The sequence below is a fragment of the Carassius carassius genome, chromosome 17 (genome assembly GCF_963082965.1).
Source record: "Carassius carassius chromosome 17, fCarCar2.1, whole genome shotgun sequence".
In the NCBI taxonomy this organism is placed as follows: Eukaryota; Metazoa; Chordata; class Actinopteri; order Cypriniformes; family Cyprinidae; genus Carassius; species Carassius carassius.
The window spans coordinates 10320840-10343577 of NC_081771.1; the positions used below are offsets into that span (position 1 = coordinate 10320840).

A 22738-nucleotide genomic window follows, 5' to 3' on the forward strand; every position below is an offset into this window, starting at 1 on the left:
GCTTTATATGTAGGCAGGGGCGTCATGCATTCATGATTTTTGAGGGGGCACATTTGGGGGGGGGGGGGGGGGGGGTCGGGAGTATAAGTCATTCTACGAAAGCACTGTATAACTGATATAGGCTTATTTTTTTATTATTTTTTTTCCTTTTTATTCAAAACAATTCCAAACATGCTTAATATATCAGGAAATATCTCGTTTCTCAAATATGTGTAGGTAAACGCGTTTTGCACCTTTATAGATTGCTATTTGATCAATATATGGAAATGTAGTGTAATCTATTAACTACACATAAAAACCTGACTTTTTACTTAAGTGCCATATCATGCCATAAAATATTTTTAATACGACTGAATTTGCATTTAATGTAAATTTTAATAACAATATTGTAAGATACTTATTTTAACACTTTCATTTTACAGACAGTAAAGAACATTTACATTATCAAAAAACATTTTCATTCAGTCTAGCCAGAGTTCAGGCACTCTCAAAAACTCCCATTAAAATCACTGAAGCACTTTACATTAAGAAACGAATATCTTACTTACATTCGTACGCACATCTGCACTTTTTGTTGTTTCTGATGAGAGAATTCGCTAAATAATTCAGTCAGCGAGCAAGTGAACAAAACACCGCGTTTCAGTGATGACTCTTCTGGACGTCTCTCATTGGCCATTGCATCCATAAGCGCAACAGAATAGTTTCTGATTGGTTATCATGAAGCGTTGTACGAACGCGTCTGTCTCTGGCTCAGCGCCAGCCAGCGACCGCAGATTTGAATTTAGCAGCTGATGCTGTGCACTGAACGATCTAATCACACCGCTGTGATTGTATCAAATATATAAAAAATATTATTCTGAATTTTTTTTTTTTTTTTCGTTTGGAAGCTGCATTTAAAATCCACTAGGCTCAGAAATCTGAGGGGGTACGTGCCCCCTCACTTTGAATGGGCACGACGCCTCTGTATGTAGGCTTAGGCTATATGATAATTCTGCAATAATCAGAAACATTAGAATTTGAAATACAGTGGCCTATCACTGCAGAATATCTAGCCACATGCTATACTGTAATTACATCATGAATAATAGACATATAAGCATTATTTGCAATGCAAATTACTTTATATTGTAGTGAACTGTAGTTTGTTTTTGACAAACAGTTTAGTGTAGATATTTTGAGAAAAGTAGCTATGTAATGGATAGGAAAGTGGTGAGTGTTAAACTAAACTTTTTTTTTTTTAATTATTTTGCTTTGTTTTGTTTTATAGAATATTTTTATGTTTATCTATTATCTAGTGTTCCTGTGGCTCAGTGGTAGAGCATTGCATTAGCAGCACAAAAGTTTGTGGGTTTGATTCCCAGGATGTTGTGTAAAAAATATTAGCCTGAATGCACTTTTTATATATATATATATATATATATATATATATATATATATATATATGTATATATATATATATAAATTAAAGTTGTGCGTTTTTGTCCAGTGGAAGTATGTTGAAAACTCGGTCATGATATTTATTTTATTTTATTTTTATAAAAAGTCTTCAACTAGAAGATTCAGAAGATGCCAGATCTGTCATGTAACCTGCATTAATATAATTGTAAAGTGAAGTGAAATGCTTAATTTCTACGTCAAAATGTTACAAATCTACTGTTTCCTGAGGAAGAAGATGGTGGTTCTTCACCCCTGCAGCCCATTTTTAATTCTAATAAATAATATAAACTTTATTATGAATGGAATTTTATTCATGGAAAAGTTTTTGTGGTTTCATGTGCTTCACAGTAACTTATTCAGCATTGCACCCACACATGCAGATGCGAGGCGAGTGCTGCTTGGACGGAGCGGATGTGAAAGAACAAGAACAGATGCTTTGTTGTCTCATTCTGCCAATGAAAGATGGAGATGAGGAGGAACAGAAGACCTAATGCTCTTTGTGTGCGGACTTAGGGACTGGGTGGTGGAGAGATGTTGGAATACAAGCCTTAGGGGTTGTGTGTGTGATGGCTCCCAGTGGGTGAGCAGAGCTCGAGTGCCAAAGAAGAGGAAGGGTCTGACGTAAGCCTGCCAAAAACAGCTGCGAGAGAGACGGAGGAGGGCGTTACATAGTGTGCATGTGAGGGGTTCAAGAGACAGTCAGAGGGAAGACACCCCGTGAGACAGAAGAGGGAGACTTTGGAAGTGGGAGAGAGTGTGTGGAAAAGAAGGTGTTACAAATATGATTCCGTGTTGGAACTGGACGCTTAGGCATTGAGGAACAAGGAGACGTCCTTGAGGACAGGGAAAACCTAAAATAAGAAGCAACCTGGACTGAAGACTAAGGAAAAGAAGGGCTAAGAAAGTGTAAGAGGAGAAGGAAAGTATTTTCAAGGAGAAATTAAGCAAGTAGAATGGGTTGTGTCTTCAGCAAGCAGCGTTGGGTCAAAGAGAGAAATCCTCAGCCCTTGGCCCCCCCGAAAACACGAGACCTCACAGAGGATGCAGAGATTCTCAGCTTAACAGAGGTGCGTGCGCTTGTGTGTGTGTGTGTGTGTGTGAGAGAGAGAGCATGGGGTCATATACAGGTAAGGAGATCTCCAGGCAATGAGTGCAGTAGGTCTACATCAATGGTTGTTTTATGTCTTCTGTAAATCATTACATATTTGCAGTCATATTTATAGTCAAGGGTTTTCAAATGGGGATCCGTTGAATTGAGGGTCAATAGAGAACATATGTAAAACATATACAACTTGTTATTTTTAATTCAATGGTGACTTTTTAACTAATGATCTGTTTTGCATTATATAATGTAGTAATGTTAATTTACTGTATAATAAGGTTACATTCATTAGCATTAAATCATGCATTAGGTATTATGAAAACTAAAAAACAAAAGTAAAACTTTTATAGCATTTGCTAATCCGGTTTAATGTTAAGTATACTGTTGATTGATAATTTGTGTTAATTCCTAATTCATATGATGTTCATTTTCTTCAGCCTGAAATGTTAAAATGTATGTTGTACCAATAACCATTAATATAGATTAATAAATTATACAAAAAATGTCTTTGTTAGTTCATGAAACTAAATGCATTAATTCATTAATGTTATATTTTATTGCAATATATTATATTATATTATATTATATACTTGCTTTAAGTGGTTTTGTAATTAATGTTAATACTGCTGTCACTGCTCAAAATGCAGCTTAATAGACATTGCAAGTGTAAGGTTATATTTTTGCCCCGCCCCTAACTCACTCAAACACTCACTTGCAGTCACACTTTCATGTCCGTCATTTGGCGGCAGGTTGACTCTTTGGGGTCAGACAGCTTTAGTATGTTATGTGCCCTTAGAAAACGCGCCTATAAGATGGAAAATGTACATAAATAGAACATTTCCATTTCACATAACACATTTTAGGCAGTGACAAACACATGTCATGTGTGCTGTGCTCTTAAGAGAAAAAATATATATATATATTCCATAACCACAGACAAATAGCCAGATTAACACAGCCATGGAAGCATACACACAAACACACACGTTTCCTAGGGATCCTGTGGTCAGAAAGACTGGTTAAAAATAGACAGTGGAATTCTGGGACGGTGGAAGCATACCTCGGCCTTCCCACCTGCTCCCGTCTACTCCTGCCCGGAATGTGAGTCTGTATATGAGTGTAAGAGAATTCCTATTAGCACGGCCAAAACTCTTATTTCAAAATGTCAGCAACCAACAGTAGCAGAGAGAAAACCCTTTTTGTCTCTCTCACTCTGAATTCTAGTAACCTTATCAGTTTTGGACTCAGAGGAGAAGAAAAGTAAGATGTGAGAAGGCATGAGGAGAAAGCTGTGGCTGTGTGTGTGTGTTGGATATGTGGAGGGAAATGCTTTATCCATGAGCCGAACTTTGGCTGGAGACAGCGAGACACAGAGAGAGGGTGGAGACCTGAAAAAGTCCTTTATCTGAAACCGTGCTTTTTAAATAATAAAAATAAAAAACATGAAACGCGATTTTTTTTTTTTAATCTGGTTGCCACATGCTCGCAATATGTAAACATAAAGTCTATGAAAATAACCTTTAAACTAATGATGAATGAACTGCGGTATATGTGTTTTTAAAAAACAGTCTCTATTATTGTAGAAGAGATATATTTTCCGTTAAATCTTTAGACATATTGTTTGAGGCGGTTTACAACTTAAAAAAAGTTACGCACCAGTCTGCTTGTAACATAGCGATTGTTTACTTACCATTTACAGTCTGTAGATGGCAGCATTGTCACGTGATAAACCTAGCAATCTTCTATGTAGGACTACATTACCGTTCACAGATTTGGGGTCAGTAGTTTTTTTTTTTTTTTTTTAAGAATTAATACTTTTATTAGGCAAGGACGCATTAATATTTATCAATAGTGACAGTAAAAACTTTTAGATTGCTACAGAAGGTGTTTTTTGCTACAAATGTTGTTCTTCTGAACTTTCTATTCATAAAATAATAATTCAAACATGTAACTTGGTATTAAGCAGCACAACTGTTTTTAAAAGAAATGTTATTTGAACACCTAATCGATATATTACAAGGATTTCTGAAGGACTGTGTGATAAAATATGCTCAAAAATGATTTTAAATTCTAATAACGTACTCTTTCTGGTGAGCCCTGGTGAGCATAAGAAACTCCTCTTTTCACCATTAAAAATCTTATACAAATGTCTTACCAAATATGTTTTTATAATCATTGTTGATATTTTATCAACAAAATGTTATAAATGCTATTCAAAGAGTGAGTTGTTTTATACTGTATATGTATGTATGTATGTATGTATGTATGTGTGTGTGATGTGACATCTAGAGATAGATAGATCCACATCCATCTGTTTTATGCAGTATCTGGTCATTGTGCCAAAATGATGTGACGTTTAGCCAAGTATGGTTGCTGCATTTAACCCATCCAAAGTGCATATACACAGCAGTGAACACACACACACTGTGAACACACACCCGGAACAGTGTGTTTTGAAACAGTTCTATCATCACAACACTATTACCAAAACAAACATGATTTTCATTCATCACCTCCATATGAGTGATTGATTTATTCTCTTCATATCACCACAACTGGGGGCGTGTGGACATGTGTGCTCAGTGCTCTTTAATATCATGTTTGTGGTTGGCAGATGTGTTTGGGTATAGTTCCTGCCAAATGTACATACATACAGATCCCACAGAATCTGCTGCTGTATAATTTTGAGGTCTTGTGTGTGTGTGTGTGTGTGTGTGTGTGTGTGTGTGTGTGTAGTTGGGGAAGATGGGTTCACACTCCTTTAAAGAGAGGAACTTCAAGAAGAAACACCACTGTGTTGTCTGCAGTCAAGCTCTCGACAGCCATGGCATGTATTGCAGAGGTAAAACATAATTTTTTTTTACTGTGATGACTTTATATTGACTTATATTAGCTGAAATTTCCTCTTATTTTCTATTGTATTTATTAAGCCATTTTTTTCCTTGCAGAGTGTAAAACTGCAGTTCATAAGAAATGCGAGGAAAAGGTAAGATTCTCTTACAGCTGAAATATAACTCTATCCCTTTTATGAATATAATATGAAAGATATGGCTAAACTTTGGCTAAACAGGGATTACTTGATTTTGTTTTAACCAATAAGGAAATGGCAGAAGAATATGCATTCTCGTTGTTAGTGACTGTATGGGTCCTTGTAGCGATGTGTTTATCCTGGTGGCTTTTGGTCTTGTGATGTGTGTCACTCACAAATATAGTACAAATATGTCTAATTCAGATTAGTTATGAACTCTGGTTGTCTTTGGTATTAATAGAAATTGCAGTCAGTCACTGAATGCCAACAGTGCATCACACAGATATACAGCACTGTATCCGCACGCTACACACCACAGCTGTTCCTCTCTTTATCTCCTTCCATTTCTTATTATTTCTCCTGCTCACTTTCTTTCTCTTTTACATTTTCTTATCAGTAAAAATAAATATTATTATTTAAAAAGGCAACAGTTTTATTTTATGTTTTGAGTTAAGTTAATTTACTTTTTATTTTAAGTAAATGCCTTGCCTGAAGTGTCAGAACAATGCAGCCATAATTATTCATACCCCAGTGCATGGTTGAAGAAAGATGAATGGTATTAAAATTGAAATTCACTATACTAGTTGGTTTGGCTTAAAACATAGAATATGATACTAGTAACACTTTACAAAAAGGTTACAGTTGTTAACATTAACTAATTACTTCAAAAGTATACAGTATATTAATCTTAGTTAATATTAATTTCAGCATTTACTAATATATTAATAAAATGTATTGTTGCATTTGTTAGTATTCAGTGAAATTGAGCTAGCATGAGAATGTTAACAAAATTAATTAATACAGTAACAAATTCTTTGTGCTTTGATAGGTAATGCATTAACTGTCTGTGGGACCTTTATCCAGATCAAGTAATGCATATAATATGAACAAACAATGAAAAAGTGCAATAATCAAGTAAATATTTTGACATTTTAAGCATGATTTACTTGAATACTTCTTACAGTCCATGCCTGGTTTTAGAGCGAGAGAGAGAGAGAGGAAGAGTTGGGTGGGAGCAAGAGAGAGGATCAGAAAGAGAGAGAGAAAGAGAGGAGAGCACTTGTATGTGTATGCTATAGGAACTCTAGAAAACTGGACTCATCTGAGCAAGGTACAGACACTTTTCCTTTTTTAAAGGGGCATCAAAGCGGTAATTCATTTTGCTTTTGGGAAATATAAAGTATACTTAGATTGTAGAATCAATGTGTGTATGTACTATTTGGCACAAAGAGAAATCCAGTAAAAGAGAATCAGCAATATATGGAATGAAAGAAGAGAGAAGAGAGTAAGACACACTGACACATGACAGAGATAAAATCAGAGGGTTGTTAAGGTTTATAATATATAAACATTTATCTTTATGTTTGTTTAGTGATTGCGTGTAAGCGTATGATTGTGTCTGCTTCACTTGCAATTACTTGTTACCTGCTAAAACAGGATGCAGTTAATGAACCCCAGTGTGTTTCCTCATCCCTCATAAAGGATTTGTTTTGTCTGCACTGTAATATGATTTTATCATTATGTTACCTGTTACATAGCAACCTGTTAGTTTCAACTTTCAACAGCTGGGTTTTCCAGCAGGTCAATCCAAAGTCAGAGCTCAAATAATGAACAAAATTTACTTAAATTTACAAAATCTACTTAAATTTAAGGCAGCAATGAAGTGAACATTCGTGACTTACATGGTGAAACAGACTCATGATCAGAGGCACTATCACAGCTGGTCATCTGAAATAGAGTAGTTGAAATAGTTCATAAAGCCAGCAGGCATTTCATCCGTCCTGGATGGAGAGATCAGCTGCTTTTGTTTCTCTTAATACACGTGTCTCCACCCTCTGTCCACATCAGACTTCCTGTCTGTCAGTCTATCAGAATATCCCCCATCACACTTATACCCATCCTCAAATATGTAAAATGATGGTCTATTTAGGTTTTCTAATGGCAGATTCTCTAACACTTTGGTTTAATTTACACCTCTGGAATATATGGTTTTATCCTCAACTGTACATTTAATTGCATATATTAACAAAATGGTTTTAAAGCCATTTGTGTCAGTCTGTAAGTTAAAATGGTATGTCTAAACTAATTACTGAGAAGGAAGCAAAGTGAACGTGTTCAAATATGTGCACGCACACACACTCACAGACAGCGTTAAACAGTACCAGATGTCCCCTGGTGTGATAATAACCTAATGAGGACAGAGAGGATGTCTTAAAATGGAGAGTCACCCAGTGGCCCCAAAGTATGTTAGCTGCGTGTGTGTATGTTTAAGAGGCTGGTATGTGTCTCTTATATGCTCTTGATGTCTAAACCTTCCAAATCATGCATCAGAGACTTGGTTACCATGTGTATAATACACACTTTTCTCTGTCTGTCTTTCGTCCAGGTCTCTGTCCCTTGTGAAGTTATCTCAGATCCAGTGAGTATTACCCCAAGCTGCTTTTTAACATATATCTTAAAGGTCATACTTAAGATCGCATCTGTGTTACATTTACATGAATGAATTTAGCAGAACTGACACTGAGCGATCTAGCTGAGACTTTATGAATCTTATGAGAACTTATTATACACAGAATCCCCTGCACTGTAAAATTCAGAAGCAACTACATTTAGGAGATTTTTGAGTTTATTCAGGTAGGGATCATTTAAGTATTATTAATATTATTATTATGTAATGTTAACTTTTTCTACATTTATTAGTTTAACCTTTAAAATGCTATTCATACGACAAAATAGAAATGTAACTTATGTTTGGGGTCTCAGAGACCTCAGGTATAAAACAAAATAAATAAATGTAGTGCATATTCCCATGATTTTCTGATTAATATACACATTATAGACATCCATTACGGTTGGTTTCCTTTCAATTTCTTATACAGTATATATATTTTTACCATGTATTTTGACTGAGTTTAAATGGACTTTAAGCAAAAAACAATGAATTTATATTAGATAATAGTGATATTTTTGAAAAGTGCATGCCTGCTTCAGTAACCTTATGTAATTTCTTTCTGCTGGGATATCAGAGGAACATATTAAAACAATCTGTAAGGAAATACGAGGTCAATTTTCAAATGATCATTATTTTTACAAAGGCATAATTGGAGTCAACCATAAAAAGAGTCATTATTATCAGAATAGGAAGGTTAAAGGAATTACTAAGTGTGTTTGATGAATTGCAATTTTAAAGAAATGTCTGCACCATGTCTGCCTGCTTTTAATTCACATTCTTTTAACTCCGATCTTTCCTAGCCCCCATTTCAAAACCAGATGACCATTCCTCCCAGGTAAGAGCAAATTTCCTGAAGTTAACAGCAACATTTGCTCATTCAAAAAGTAACAATCTGTCATCACTCCCATTCATGTTGTATGAGAATCATCATTATTTTTTAAGGTGCACTGCTTCTTTTGTTTGTATCTGAGTGTGACTTTCTTGTGTTTTTTGTGTGTTTCACAGGAGAGACAAAATGGAGAGCGTTATGGAGAAATTGATGGGCAGTCATTATGACTTCGACCTGACCTACATAACTGAGCGTATCATCTCTGTCCTCTACCTGTCTGACCTGGAAGAACAGTGTTACAGCTCTAACCTTAAGGAAGTGGTGGCCATGCTGAAATCTAAACATCAAGACAAGTTCTTGGTGAGTTAGTTTTATTTCTGTTTCATAATTGTTGAGTTTTAAAGCCACGTGAATTATCACTCTTATGTCTCTTTTACTTCTTAGCTCATAAATTTGTCAGAGAAACGCCATGACATCTGCAAACTAAATCCAAAGGTATCTTCTTGCTGTTTTATTAAAAGTGGCTTTGTATGTATTATTCCATTAACTAAATTTGCATATATCTTCATTTAAAAGTCAGTCTATGGCTGGCTTGTTTTGATGTATGCCTTTGTTTCTGTATTTCAGGTTGAGGAGTTTGGATGGCCTGATCTACATGCCCCGTCCCTTGATAAAATATGTGCTGTGTGCAAAACCATGGAGAACTGGTTTAACTCTGACCCCCAGAATGTGGTTGTACTGCACTGCAAGGTTGTGATCAGAAGTTATTTGAAATTTAATAGATAAGAGCTAAAAGTGTCTAAATGTCATCAGTTTTATTAAAGGAATAGATCATCCAAAAATGAGATTCTGTCACCATTTAGTTACTCGAAAGTCATTCCAAACTCAAATGACTGCCTTTCTAATGGAAAAGTTTAGCCTAATATACTCTCTTTTCCATGCAGTTACAATGAATTGGCACTGAAACTACAGAAAGCACTATAAAAGTATCATAAAAGAAGTCCATAGAACTCTCAATCCTTCCTTCTAGTGGACTGTTAAACTCTGTGACCAGATAACAGTCAGCAAGTTGAATTAACCACGTCAGTCTGGTCAAACATATTTGCAAATGATGACAGAATTTACATTTTATAAAATTTCGTGTCTTAGAAAGCATGACCCAATATTAGTATTAGTTGTAATAGTTGTATATTTTTTATATTTATTGTTTTCCTTTTTCTCTACCTGCCAATTTCTCAGGGCAACAAAGGAAAAACAGGGGTGATTGTGGCAGCTTACTTGCATTATAGCAAGATATCAGCTGGGTATTTACACACACACACACACACACACACACACATATATATAGTTAAACACGTTACCCAGGTAATCAATATATATATATATATATATATATATATATATATATATATATACAACCCGAATTCCGGAAAAGTTGGGACGTTTTTTAAATTTTAATAAAATGAAAACTAAAAGACTTTCAAATCACATGAGCCAATATTTTATTCACAATAGAACATAGATAACATAGCAAATGTTTAAACTGAGAAAGTTTACAATTTTATGCACAAAATGAGCTCGTTTCAATTTTGATTTCTGCTATGGGTCTCAAAATAGTTGGGACGGGGCATGTTTACCATGGTGTAGCATCTCCTTTTCTTTTCAAAACAGTTTGAAGACGTCTGGGCATTGAGGCTATGAGTTGCTGGAGTTTTGCTGTTGGAATTTGGTCCCATTCTTGCCTTATATAGATTTCCAGCTGCTGAAGAGTTCGTGGTCGTCTTTGACGTATTTTTCCTTTAATGATGCGCCAAATGTTCTCTATAGGTGAAAGATCTGGACTGCAGGCAGGCCAGGTTAGCACCCGGACTCTTCTACGACGAAGCCATGCTGTTGTTATAGCTGCAGTATGTGGTTTTGCATTGTCCTGCTGAAATAAACAAGGCCTTCCCTGAAATAGACGTTGTTTGGAGGGAAGCATATGTTGCTCTAAAACCTTTATATACCTTTCAGCATTCACAGAGCCTTCCAAAACATGCAAGCTGCCCATACCGTATGCACTTATGCACCCCCATACCATCAGAGATGCTGGCTTTTGAACTGAACGCTGATAACATGCTGGAAGGTCTCCCTCCTCTTTAGCCCGGAGGACACGGCGTCCGTGATTTCCAACAAGAATGTCAAATTTGGACTCGTCTGACCATAAAACACTATTCCACTTTGAAATAGTCAATTTTAAATGAGCCTTGGCCCACAGGACACGACGGCGCTTCTGGACCATGTTCACATATGGCTTCCTTTTTGCATGATAGAGCTTTAGTTGGCATCTGCTGATGGCACGGCGGATTGTGTTTACCGACAGTGGTTTCTGAAAGTATTCCTGGGCCCATTTAGTAATGTCATTGACACAATCATGCCGATGAGTGATGCAGTGTCGTCTGAGAGCCCGAAGACCACGGGCATCCAATAAAGGTCTCCGGGCCTTGTCCCTTACGCACAGAGATTTCTCCAGTTTCTCTGAATCTTTTGATGATGTTATGAACTGTAGATGATGAGATTTGCAAAGCCTTTGCAATTTGACGTTGAGGAACATTGTTTTTAAAGTTTTCCACAATTTTTTTACGCAGTCTTTCACAGATTGGAGAGCCTCTGCCCATCTTTACTTCTGAGAGACTGCTTCTCTAAGACAAAGCTTTTATAGCTAATCATGTTACAGACCTGATATCAATTAACTAATTAATCACTAGATGTTCTCCCAGCTGAATCTTTTCAAAACTGCTTGCTTTTTTAGCCATTTGTTGCCCACGTGCCAACTTTTTTGAGACCTGTAGCAGGCATTAAATTTTAAATGAGCTAATTAAGTGGATAAAAGTGTAAAATTTCTCAGTTTAAACATTTGCTACGTTATCTATGTTCTATTGTGAATAAAATATTGGCTCATGTGATTTGAAATTCCTTTAGTTTTCATTTTATTAAAATTTAAAAAACGTCCCAACTTTTCCGGAAATCGGGTTGTATATATATATATATATATATATATATATATATATATATATATATATATATATATTATTTATTTATTTTTTAAGAAATTAAGTTTTATTGAGCAAGGGCTCATAAAATTTTACATTTTTGTTTTGAAAAAGTGCTGTTTGAGCTTTTCTATCACAGAAATAAATGACATTTTTAAATAAATTAATTAGAAAGATGTTATTTTAATTTGTAATATTATTGCATAATATTACTGCATTTTTTATTTAAAAAAAAATGCAGCCTTGGTAAACGTAGGAGACTTCTTTCAAAACCATTAAAACTGTTATGCAGTGCCTTCGGGAGCACTTTATTGTAATTACACTTGACTTTCTTTCTGTATGATTGTGTGCAGGGCAGATCAGGCTCTCTCGACAGTTGCTATGAGCAAATTTTGTGAGGATAAAATCTCTTCCTCTCTCCAGCCATCTCAGAACAGGTATGAGCAACCTTTATTTCTGTTTGTTCCAGAATAACTTGTTCTAGTTTGGTCATGATATTCTCTCTGTCATTGCAGATATATATATTATTTTGCCGGTCTTCTCTCGGGTGCAATAAAAATGAACAGCTCCCCTCTGTTCCTGCATAAAATTCATATTCCAGCTTTGCTCAACAACCAGTCAGCAGGAGGTACACAACCTGTTCAATCATAATCAGGCCTTGTTTTGTATTTTCTGAATTGATTTTGAGGAAAACACAACAGAAATATGTATGAATATTTTAAATTAGCATGTGTTCAAGTGGTAGTTGAAGTAAAAATGTACTCATCTGTATGACTTTCTTCAGTCATACAGGTCTGGAACAACATGAGAGTGAGTTAATTATTTTTGGGTAAACGATCCCTTTAATTTTGTTTCCCCATTATTCATTGCATTTCGCAGGTTACTCTCCCTTTTTGAAGATCTATCAGTCATTGCAGCTGGTCTATTCTTCAGGCAAATAGTAAGTGGGTCTGTTTTGCCAGTGTCATGTTGTTTTCCAGTGATGTTTTTCAGCGCTGTGGCATGGAGGTCAAAGCGTGCAGTCTGAAATATTGACCTCTGGGGCTTATCATGTCATGTCCTCTCTTGACTGTTCTTACTTTTGTGTGTGTGTGTGTGTGTGTTACAGTGATATTCAGAGCCCTAACAGGAAGATTCTGTGTGTGAATATTGAACCAGCTTTACTGCTGAAGGGAGACATCCTGGTAAGTACCCTCAAACATTTCACAAGAATACATTCTTCTTATATAAGATTTTCTTATAACCTGCTTGCTAGCCACTGCTTTGGAGGGAGTAATATTTTGAAATGCATATTAAAAAACATCACCACATTATTAAATGACCATATTTAAAGTGATAGTTCACCCAAAAATGTAAATTCTATCATAATTCTCTCACACTCATGTCATTCCAAACCCATAAGACAAATTTCTAATGAGGTCTGAGTCGATTATGTCCCTACACTAGAAGTCCAGGTAGCTGCTCACTTTCTATGATGAACAGATTTAATTTAGGCTTTAATTCACATATAAACAAACATGCATAGAACAAATCATATATGGTAAACACAGAACCTCAAATGTGCTCAAGTGTTCATCACACGCAAGAACTAACTTCATTGGTTCTCTTGCATGATGCACACACTTTTCAGCTTTGCTTTTACCATATGTGATGTCCTCTATGTATGTATGTCAGTCACTGTTTAGATGTAAATAAAAGCCCAAATTAAACATGTTTATATCTCTTCACAAAAATATCATAAACACTTCATATAACTTCATATAACTCTTCACAAAAATATCATAAACACTCTCATCCGCATAGCAACATTTTACATTCAGAAGGCCTTAGAAACCACATATCAATGTCCTAACAACCACCTTTAACACCCAAGCAATGTGTAGGTGAGTTGAGAGAAGCACCACATTTTCACTACAAAACGACCATGCTTTTTTGCAGTAAAACTGCTTCTTATTGTGTGTCCTTAGGTGAAGTGTTATCACCGTCTCTCAGATGTGTGTAAAAGAGAGTGTGTGTTCAGAGTCCAGTTTCACACCTGTAGTGTTCATGGGTCTCAGCTTGCTTTTGGCAAAGGAGAACTTGACCATGCTTGCACAGGTAAACACACAGGCGCTGTTTGTATGACTGTCCCCTCCATTGCCCCGACTGCTCAGAAGCAGAGGAATAAAGTGTGTTTTCTGTATAATGATTATTCTGATTCGCCTTTGTGTGTAGATGACCGTTTCCCTGCGGATGCTACAGTGGAGTTGCTGTTTTCTTCTGGCCCGCAAAGAAGAGGTACACATCTATCAACTGCACTATTTCTTCATCCCTTGCTCCATTAGCTCTATCTTAATGCTATCTGTGTGTTTTATGTATTTTTAGGTGGAGAGGTACAGGGAAATGACCCAGGTATATCTGTGGATTACGGCACTGCAGATCCTATTGTGCGTTGGGACTCATATGAAAACTTTAACCTTCACCATGAGGATAGTGTTGAGGGTATGTGCACTCAGTCTAGCCCAAAGCCTGTAGCAAGTCAAGCTACAAAAACTTGAATTGCTATCAAACTAACTGAAAAAATTGTTGGCCACAGTACAAGATAAGATAAGATGTCCATGTATATTCAATGTCCATGTGACTGCAAATAATATGGTTTTTGTCTATGTATTCCCTGTGATTGGTAGATATCTGTCACACACGTGGGCCTTTGGACGGTAGTCTGTATGCTCAAGTGAAGAAGCGTCGAGCACCAGGCTCCAGTCCCAGCGGATGCCCGACTTCCATCCAAACCTCCACACATTCACCCAGTCATTCCTCCTCTACTCCTCCCATTCATCTCTCCATCCAGCCTCTCTCGCTCTGCAAAGACACAATTTGCTCCTCAGCACCACCCAAATCCCTCTCTCCACCCTTAAGAGAAAAAAGAGAGAAGGATGAAGACAGGGAAAGACACAGAGAAACCGCAATTCTTGACGATGGCGACTGCTCTCCCGTGAGACCGGATCGGCCCGTTCAGTCTGGTTATGCTCGCCCGTATTCCCATACTCATTCATTCTGTGATCCAGACCTGACCAGCCTGCATGCACTTGCACAAACACCCCATCCCAAACACCACACACTTCCCTGCAGCCGCACTGCCCCACTGCCAGTCCGAGACTTGTGTGTATCCCAGCCTGATATTTTATGGGAGAGAGGGCGATGTCTGCACCATCCCTGCCCAGAAACAATCAGGCACATGTACTCATATCCCACTCAAGAAACCCACCTTTATTCGCCACTTTCCCACTCACAGTCCTCCCGTTCCCAGACACTTCCTGTACAGACACGTGCGTTCTACTCTGGGGAAGCATGTCCTGTGGTTCATTACTCCGCCCTCCCTCAAAGCCATGCCCACATCCCGCCTACCCTAACCCCTAATCAGTCACTGGTCTCCAGTCCATACCGAGAATTACGTTACAGCACGACTCCACCAACATCGTGCTCCTGCAGGGACTGTTCTCACTTACGAGAGGACGTTGCCCTCCATTCTTTACGATGTAGAGAATTAGAAGCTCATCCTTGGTCTAGAGAGGCAGAGTTTGGGATTAGGAGGGAGGGACCTATGCACTGGAGGGATGGAAGGGTGGGGTCTCATTGGGAGGGAGTTCAAGAGGCGGAATACTGGCGATGCAAACTAGCAATGTCACCAGTATCTTCATCATACGGACATTGCCACACTGTCCCAAAACAAGACCAACCTGTATATGTTTCAGATGCTCAACCTGAACATATTACACCACTCAGTCCATATCCCAGTCCCCAGAGCAGTGGCTACCACAGCCCTCATCCACCCTGTCCTTGCTCTCCACAACCATTCAGAGAGAGTCCTGGATATGCCTCCATCAGTCATTCCCCAAACTCCTCCTCCATTGCTATAACTCCATCTCCTAAACGAGCTAATCACAACAATGCTTCAGCTGAAGAGAGACAGCATGGCATTAACGGTAATCACATTGACACAGTTGTAGACAAATTATAACAACCAATGCATTCCTAAAACAAGTTTTTTTTTAAATTAAATGTATATAACAGAAATATTTGTGCTATAATGCCAGACCCCAAAAACCAAAATAGAAACTTCTGTTCATCACCCTTAAGTCATCTAAACTGTATTTTTTTATTATTATTATTTTGTGGAACACTAATAAGGTACACAAAATTTGTTGATTGATACGGTCAAGCTCAAAAGGGGCAGAAATGTACCATAAATGAAACACAAATAGTCTGTATAACTAAATGATGTAAATAATGACAGAATTTTCATTTTTGGGTGAACTATCCCTTTAACTTTCAGTTTCTTCTACTTTCCTAATCTAATCTATCGTACATTCTATTTTGTGTGTTTTGTAGATGGACGTATTAATGTTTTAGATGCTGATAAAAGTCACAACGAGGCCCTTTCTCCTCACAGGTAATTGTTTCTTCGAGTACATTAATCTTGCAGCCACAGTTTATTTTGTACATTGGATTTAATGGACTATCAGCCTAAGTTCCACTGTGTATTCTAACAGGAGATCACTGGAGGTGGGAGAACCAATGAACAGCAAAGCTCTAGAAGGTGAAACTTTCCCTGGGTCTCTGATCACTGTTGTCTCGGCTGTCATTGGAGCAGAGGAAAATATGAAGAAAACACCCATCACAGATTCTACATCTAACACCACCCTCATTATTAACCCACCGTCATCCAAAGTTGTGGAGTCAGTGCAGGTACAAACCCACAACCCAAGACCTCTCAACACCAGAATTCCAGAATCAGAACAGGATAAAGTGGAGCACCCCAGCTCATGCTACACCTCTACTTCAACCTCAACAAGTCCTCAACTACCTCTTTGTTCTTCAGAGAGAAGCTCTGCCTCTGAATTCCCTTCATTTAACATAAATGCTGAAAGGCAAAGCATGACAACCTTAACTGACTGTAATGAGGAAAGCAGCAACAGTGACCTGACAGCATCGTCCCCTGACCCTGACGGCTACATCACACCAACATTTCCTATAGCATCATACAGCTACCCTCTTCTGACGGTGCCTCATGTACCTTATACAGGCTACACTGAGATCACCATCCCAGCTTCCCTACCCCAACCTCCTCTCCCTGAAAAACAACGCTCATCCCCCCTTCACAATGTGTCTGATTGTACTGGCACTTCCTCAATAAAATCAGCTGGAAAGCCTTCTACTTCCTCTGCCCAGTTCCATGTGTCCTTCTCCACTAATACGAATGAATTGCCTCCTGCATCTAAATGCAAAGTAACCCCCTCTAGTGGCATGGAGGAGCCAGAGAACCGCCTCAGCTCTAAGTTTGTCCAGGATAGCTCCAAGTACTGGTACAAACCTGGCATCTCCAGAGACCAGGGTGAGAACATCTGCATTTTAGTGGGGCTTACATCAGTGTTATTTCAATGTATGCATTTGGTAGATATTGTGAGCCTATACTTATTCTCTGCCATTCAGAACCATGACACTGACTTAGGCAGTGTAGCCTTCTGTGCTACGGTTTTACCATGGTATATCATAAGTAGTGCACAATATGTGTGTACAATTGGACATTTCATTGATTTATTGGTATAGGTTGATATTAGATATGTATTTGCATATGCTAATTTTCCCTGTTTTAAAATGTAGATGTTTGCTATTATCTAACACTAAGTTAATCTTTAAGAACACTAATAATTTATAAACACTGTTAAACCTTTGAGTCAATTTGTTTAGCAGTACAATAAGTGTTGTTTTAAAGCAGCTTTACATAAAATCATGATGTAAATGTTTATAATATCTTAATATCTAGCAGCATTTAACAGATTATAGCTGGGTGATAATATAGGTTCAATTATGCACCGATATAAACCTTCAAGATGAGACAGTATACATCACTTTATGTGAGTATAATGTGTGTGTACATGTAAAGTTAGTTTTAGTATAGAGTTACAGTAGTTCTTTATGTGGTGATAAATTTGAGCAAATTTTAAAATGTATATCTATTTTTCATACTGTACATTATAACATTGTAATGCCAAATTCCCTTGTGATATTTAAAACAATTCATTTCAGCAAATTAGGAGTTTACTCAGGCAAATGTGGTTATTAATAGTTAGTTAATACTGAGAATTGGTCCCCAAACTAAAGAGTGACCGAAGTTTAATATCAGCTTTTTATTGGTTATTTAACAGAATGGGAATAATTATCGATTTATTGTATTGCTCAAAATTTAAACCAATATGATAAATTAATAATGATAATTTGAATGAATAAATTAAAAATACATTTAAATAATATATATAAATAAAATATATAATAAGTAATAAATTCTCAAATTAAAACTAATGCTGATTTATTAATTTTTTAATCAATCATCAGACTAATGATATTCATATCTTATCTTCACGTCTCTTAAATCTAGTTTGTAGTAATTACATTTTTAGCAGGTGATGTACATTTCATAAATATTCCTGCCACTCTATTAACAGAAGTATCTCTTTCTCTATTTAGCCATTGCAGTATTAAAAGATAAGGAGCCTGGCTGCTTCCTCATTAGGGATAGTAATTCATTCCAAGGCGCATATGGATTGGCCCTGAAAGTCAGCACACCTCCAGCCCACGCTAGTAACCATGGAGAGACGGGCAACCCACAGGAGCAGCTTGTTAGGCACTTCCTGATTGAGAGTGGTCCTAAAGGAGTGAAGATCAAAGGCTGTCAAAATGAAACATATTTTGGTGAGACAAAAAAAGATTGTGCCCTGATTATGAATTATTTTCTAATGCTCTGTTGAAAACAGCACCCCCTATCGATTTAATTCTGATGTTTCTTTTCATCCAGGCTCCCTCGCTGCTTTGGTCTATCAACACTCCATTACTCCTGTGTCTCTTCCTTGTGTTCTACGTATCCTAGATAGAGGTCATACAACAATCAATGATTATTATTTATTTTTTTTCATAATAAGTGTGCAACAACTGCCTGATTTGTGTGTTTGTGTCTCAGATTTTGTAGGAGAACTGCAAGAGTTGCAAAGTGGAACTAATACCAGCACAGCTGCAGACCTATTAAAACAGGGGGCAGGTCAGTTTGATCTATTTTATTTTATTTGAATTATTTTTTTGAAGGATGGATGGTGGGGAAAACAATAAGTTTGTGTTAAGTGTTAAGATGGATATTAGAGTTATATACTCTACCGTTCAAAAGTTTGGGGTTAATGTGGAATGTTTTAATGCTTTTGAAAGGGGTCTCTTGCTCACCATTGCTGTATTTATTTGACCAAATTACAGTACAAAAAAGTACTGCTGGGAAATATTGTTACAATTTAAAATAACTGTTTTGCTTTTTAAGAATCTTAACTGTTACATCATTCAGAAATCATAATAATATACTGATTTGATGCACAATAGATATTCATTTTAATTACTACAGTTGAAACAGTTTACAGAAGTTCAGAAGAACAGCATGTAATTGAAATGTTATAAAAATGTCAACGTCTTTACAGTCTTTTTTGATTAATTTTATGCATTATTGCTAAAAAAAAAAAAGTTTGATAAATCTCAGTGTGTTATATTCAATATTCTTTATCAAAAGTAATTAATTTCCTCTTTGTTATTCTCTCTCTCCTTGTCAGCTTGTAATGTTCTCTACCTAAACTCAGTGGAAACAGAGTCTTTGACTGGCCCACAAGCCGTCTCCAAAGCAACCAAGTGCACTTTGACCCAGGACCCTCGTCCTTCACCAACAGTCGTCCACTTCAAAGTGTCCACACAGGGCATCACCCTCACTGATAACCAGCGCAGGTACAAACACACGTCCAACAACACCTACGTTTTGCTTGCCAAACAAACCAGTTTATATTGTAACAAAGCTTTATTAAATCATTCCCCAAGCATATTTTTAGCCCGATCCTTCAAATATTAGATTAAATTATTTAGTTAATTAGTAGATTAAAGTTACTTATTTTAGCCATTCAAGTAAACTACAGGCCTGTATGGCTCATATCCAAAAAAATTAATCGGAGACACTGAAAAGTAAAAACAGACCTCACTCCTCATCGCTTTCTTTTTTTTTCTTTATATAGACTGTTTTTCAGGCGACATTACCCTATTCATAGTGTGACTTTCAGCAGTGTGGATCCACTGGATCAAAGGTAAGATTTAAGATGGAATCATTAGGAAGTACAAGTCCAATCTACAACATACTGTATCTCTAATGTATGGCCAAGACAACATTGCTTTGAACGTAGTCTAGAGGAGGTGGTTTGCCTCTTATGCTAATCTAAGGCTGTCAACGTACTATTATTATATTTATTTTATTTTGCACAAGGGCTCTCCTACCCTCTTTTATGCTTCTTTCTCACTTGCTCTGCTTTTACATGTTGCTCAGCCTCTGTGTACGTGTGTGTGTGTGTGTGTGTGTGTGTGTGTGTGTGTGTGTGTGCCAGGTGGATTGATGCTGATAACACTTCCTGCAAGTAAGTGCTTCTACTTATACAGCTCTATTCTCTTTCAGTGTAGCATTTCTTGTGCTTTCAGGAGGTTTATTCCCAAATGTGTAAATGTAGGAGTGAGACAAGTGTATATCTTTTTATTCCACTCAGAATAACCAGTGATATGAAACACATAAAGAAAATGGTTGTTAAATGAACAATCTGCCATGATCTCTGATATCTAGTTGTTTTCTATAGGATGTTTGGATTTGTTGCACGGCGCAGCGGTGGTTTGGGAAACGTGTGTCACCTGTTTGCAGAGCTGGACCCAGAGCAGCCAGCCTCGGCCATTGTGAACTTCATCAATAAAGTCATGCTGGGACCTCAACAGCTGCGAAAATGAACACGTTATAGGAGACCAAACAGAGCGTACAAGATAGTATTGCAGTGGATAATTGTCAGTGTTATGTTTAGCCTATATACAGAATGAGAGAAGTATTCCCCGTTGGGCTACACAAAACTGACTTTTACGACAACTCATTATGCAGGCTTCCTCTTTTTTCTGTCATGTTCATATTTAGTGTATATCAGTGAGATTTGGTTGTGTTGAAACAGAGCATTATGAAGTGATTTCAAACGAAATGCCTTTTATTAAATAAAAATAAAATATATGAGAAAAACAACTTGGAAGAGTATATCTAATGGGTAAATAAATGAGAAAGTACGTTTTCGACGCTCAAACCTATTTTTGGTTGAGAAAATGGGCCTTTAATTATATCACTCAGGATGCCAAAGCTGTATGACTGTTATGGTGTTGTTCTCTTTTTCTTTTCATTTATTTTGTGTTTGTGTGTTTTTAAGCTAAATGGTCTATTCGAAATGGCCTTTACAAGACACAAAGTCATATTTTTAGCAGCTGATGCATTTAATTCATACTTTTTGGTACTTAAAATATTAATAAAAATATGACAAACAGGAGTGCCTAGAGACTCCTTTTTATTAAATTAAAAAAAAAATTTGATTTCCAGTTATGTTATTTAATTAAGGTTTGCCGTTATAATGTGCTCAGAGATCTGTTTCTCTTGAGGTTATTGTAAACTATTTTTGTAATAAACTGATCACGCACCAAAACACTGTGATTACTTGAATTAAACTGTCAAATCTAAAGTCTGTTTAGGTTCTAAATGTGTTAATCATGTCATGCTTCACTCTCTTTATGTTAAGTACTGAAGAAAAGTGTTACACGCCCCGTACAGAAGGCCGTGTTGGCAGATTAGAAAGTCCCTGTAAACACAGGAAAAATTGAGGAGACAGGAGCAAACGTGTCTGTGTCGCACATAACCTCCAGCAATTGTTTATTAAATGTATTTTTTTACATTGTTATTCAATAAAGTATAACTCTTTCTATTCTCATTAATGCAAAAATGTCATTCTTTTTCTCATCAAAACAATGCTCAGTTTATCTTTCCATTTTTCCTATTTTTCCCACAACAAAAAACACACATTTGAGCTTTCCACTTTGCTCTTTTAAATCTACTCAGAAAAGTCACAATGTATCTGATGAGCATAAAGTCAACACACATGACTGAACATGTAAGGCCTAAGAACCTGAGAAATATATGTAAACCATACACCTTTAACGTTCTAGTTACTGATCTTATGAAAAGATATGCCATCCTGTTAACTTAACATTCATTTTTCCTTCTATATTGACAGGAAATAGAATTGCATTACATTCGTTTTCACTGGAAAGTCTGTTTGAAAGTGTCTGGAGAAGTGCGTTAATATTTATGTCACACATGAACTCTGATTAACACAAACACAGATATAACATGAATAAAAAATAATGAATATCATAACCTGGTAACTGGAGCCTGTATGAATCAAATTAAATGCATAAATCACGAACAAATCACATGAATCCATTTCACAGCATTCACAAAATAGCGGATGATCTACGCATATTCAATATCTTCAAAAACCGTAACATTCATAAACAATATATTCGCAATATGGACATACAGATAGGAATTAAATAACTCGTGTGGATGTTGTTTTGTTATTGTGAAAGTCATACCTGTAAACACAGGAAAATTTGAGGAGACAGGAGCAAACGTGTCTGTGTCGCACATAACCTCCAGCAATTGTGAGGGCGCTGGCGCAACACCGCTTCTATATACGAGTCCTCATTTTCATAATAATAGTCCCGATCTCATTCAGCAATAGACAGTACTTTACACATGACAGTTTCAGCTTCCCTTTTACATTTAACATATATAATATATGTAAACTGAAAATCAGTGTATGAAAAAAAACTTTTTCTTCCTAAAAATCACAATAACTAAAATGTGTACATACTTCAGGGTGTCACAAAAGCACTGCTAGTCTTTGCTTGTTGCCAGTTAAGCATAGTTTGCTTAGGTGTGGTCTACAAT

At 36.7% G+C, this 22738-nt stretch overlaps 2 protein-coding genes across 3 annotated transcripts in view; one reads left to right on the forward strand and one right to left on the reverse strand.

Annotated features, from left to right (window-relative positions):
* gpr84 (G protein-coupled receptor 84) overlaps nucleotides 1–22738 on the reverse strand; it is a 187338-nt gene that overhangs the window by 67367 nt on the left and 97233 nt on the right. The window lies entirely within an intron of this gene.
* On the forward strand, nucleotides 1805–21279 carry tns2b (tensin 2b). Of its 2 annotated transcripts, XM_059570843.1 has the most exons (26): nucleotides 1805–2504; nucleotides 5276–5381; nucleotides 5488–5525; nucleotides 7954–7986; nucleotides 8820–8854; nucleotides 9025–9208; nucleotides 9293–9343; nucleotides 9476–9598; nucleotides 10088–10152; nucleotides 12234–12317; nucleotides 12396–12508; nucleotides 12760–12820; nucleotides 12989–13064; nucleotides 13848–13977; nucleotides 14095–14157; nucleotides 14245–14361; nucleotides 14547–15845; nucleotides 16252–16312; nucleotides 16413–17254; nucleotides 18388–18612; nucleotides 18716–18793; nucleotides 18878–18955; nucleotides 19506–19674; nucleotides 19956–20024; nucleotides 20319–20348; nucleotides 20562–21279. In XM_059570843.1, exons 1-26 carry the CDS (start codon nucleotides 2391–2393, stop codon nucleotides 20704–20706), a joined length of 4389 nt encoding a protein of 1462 aa, XP_059426826.1. In that variant the 5' UTR covers nucleotides 1805–2390; the 3' UTR covers nucleotides 20707–21279. The 2 variants fall into 2 exon arrangements, with proteins under 2 accessions (XP_059426826.1, XP_059426827.1); XM_059570844.1 differs by lacking the exon at nucleotides 20319–20348.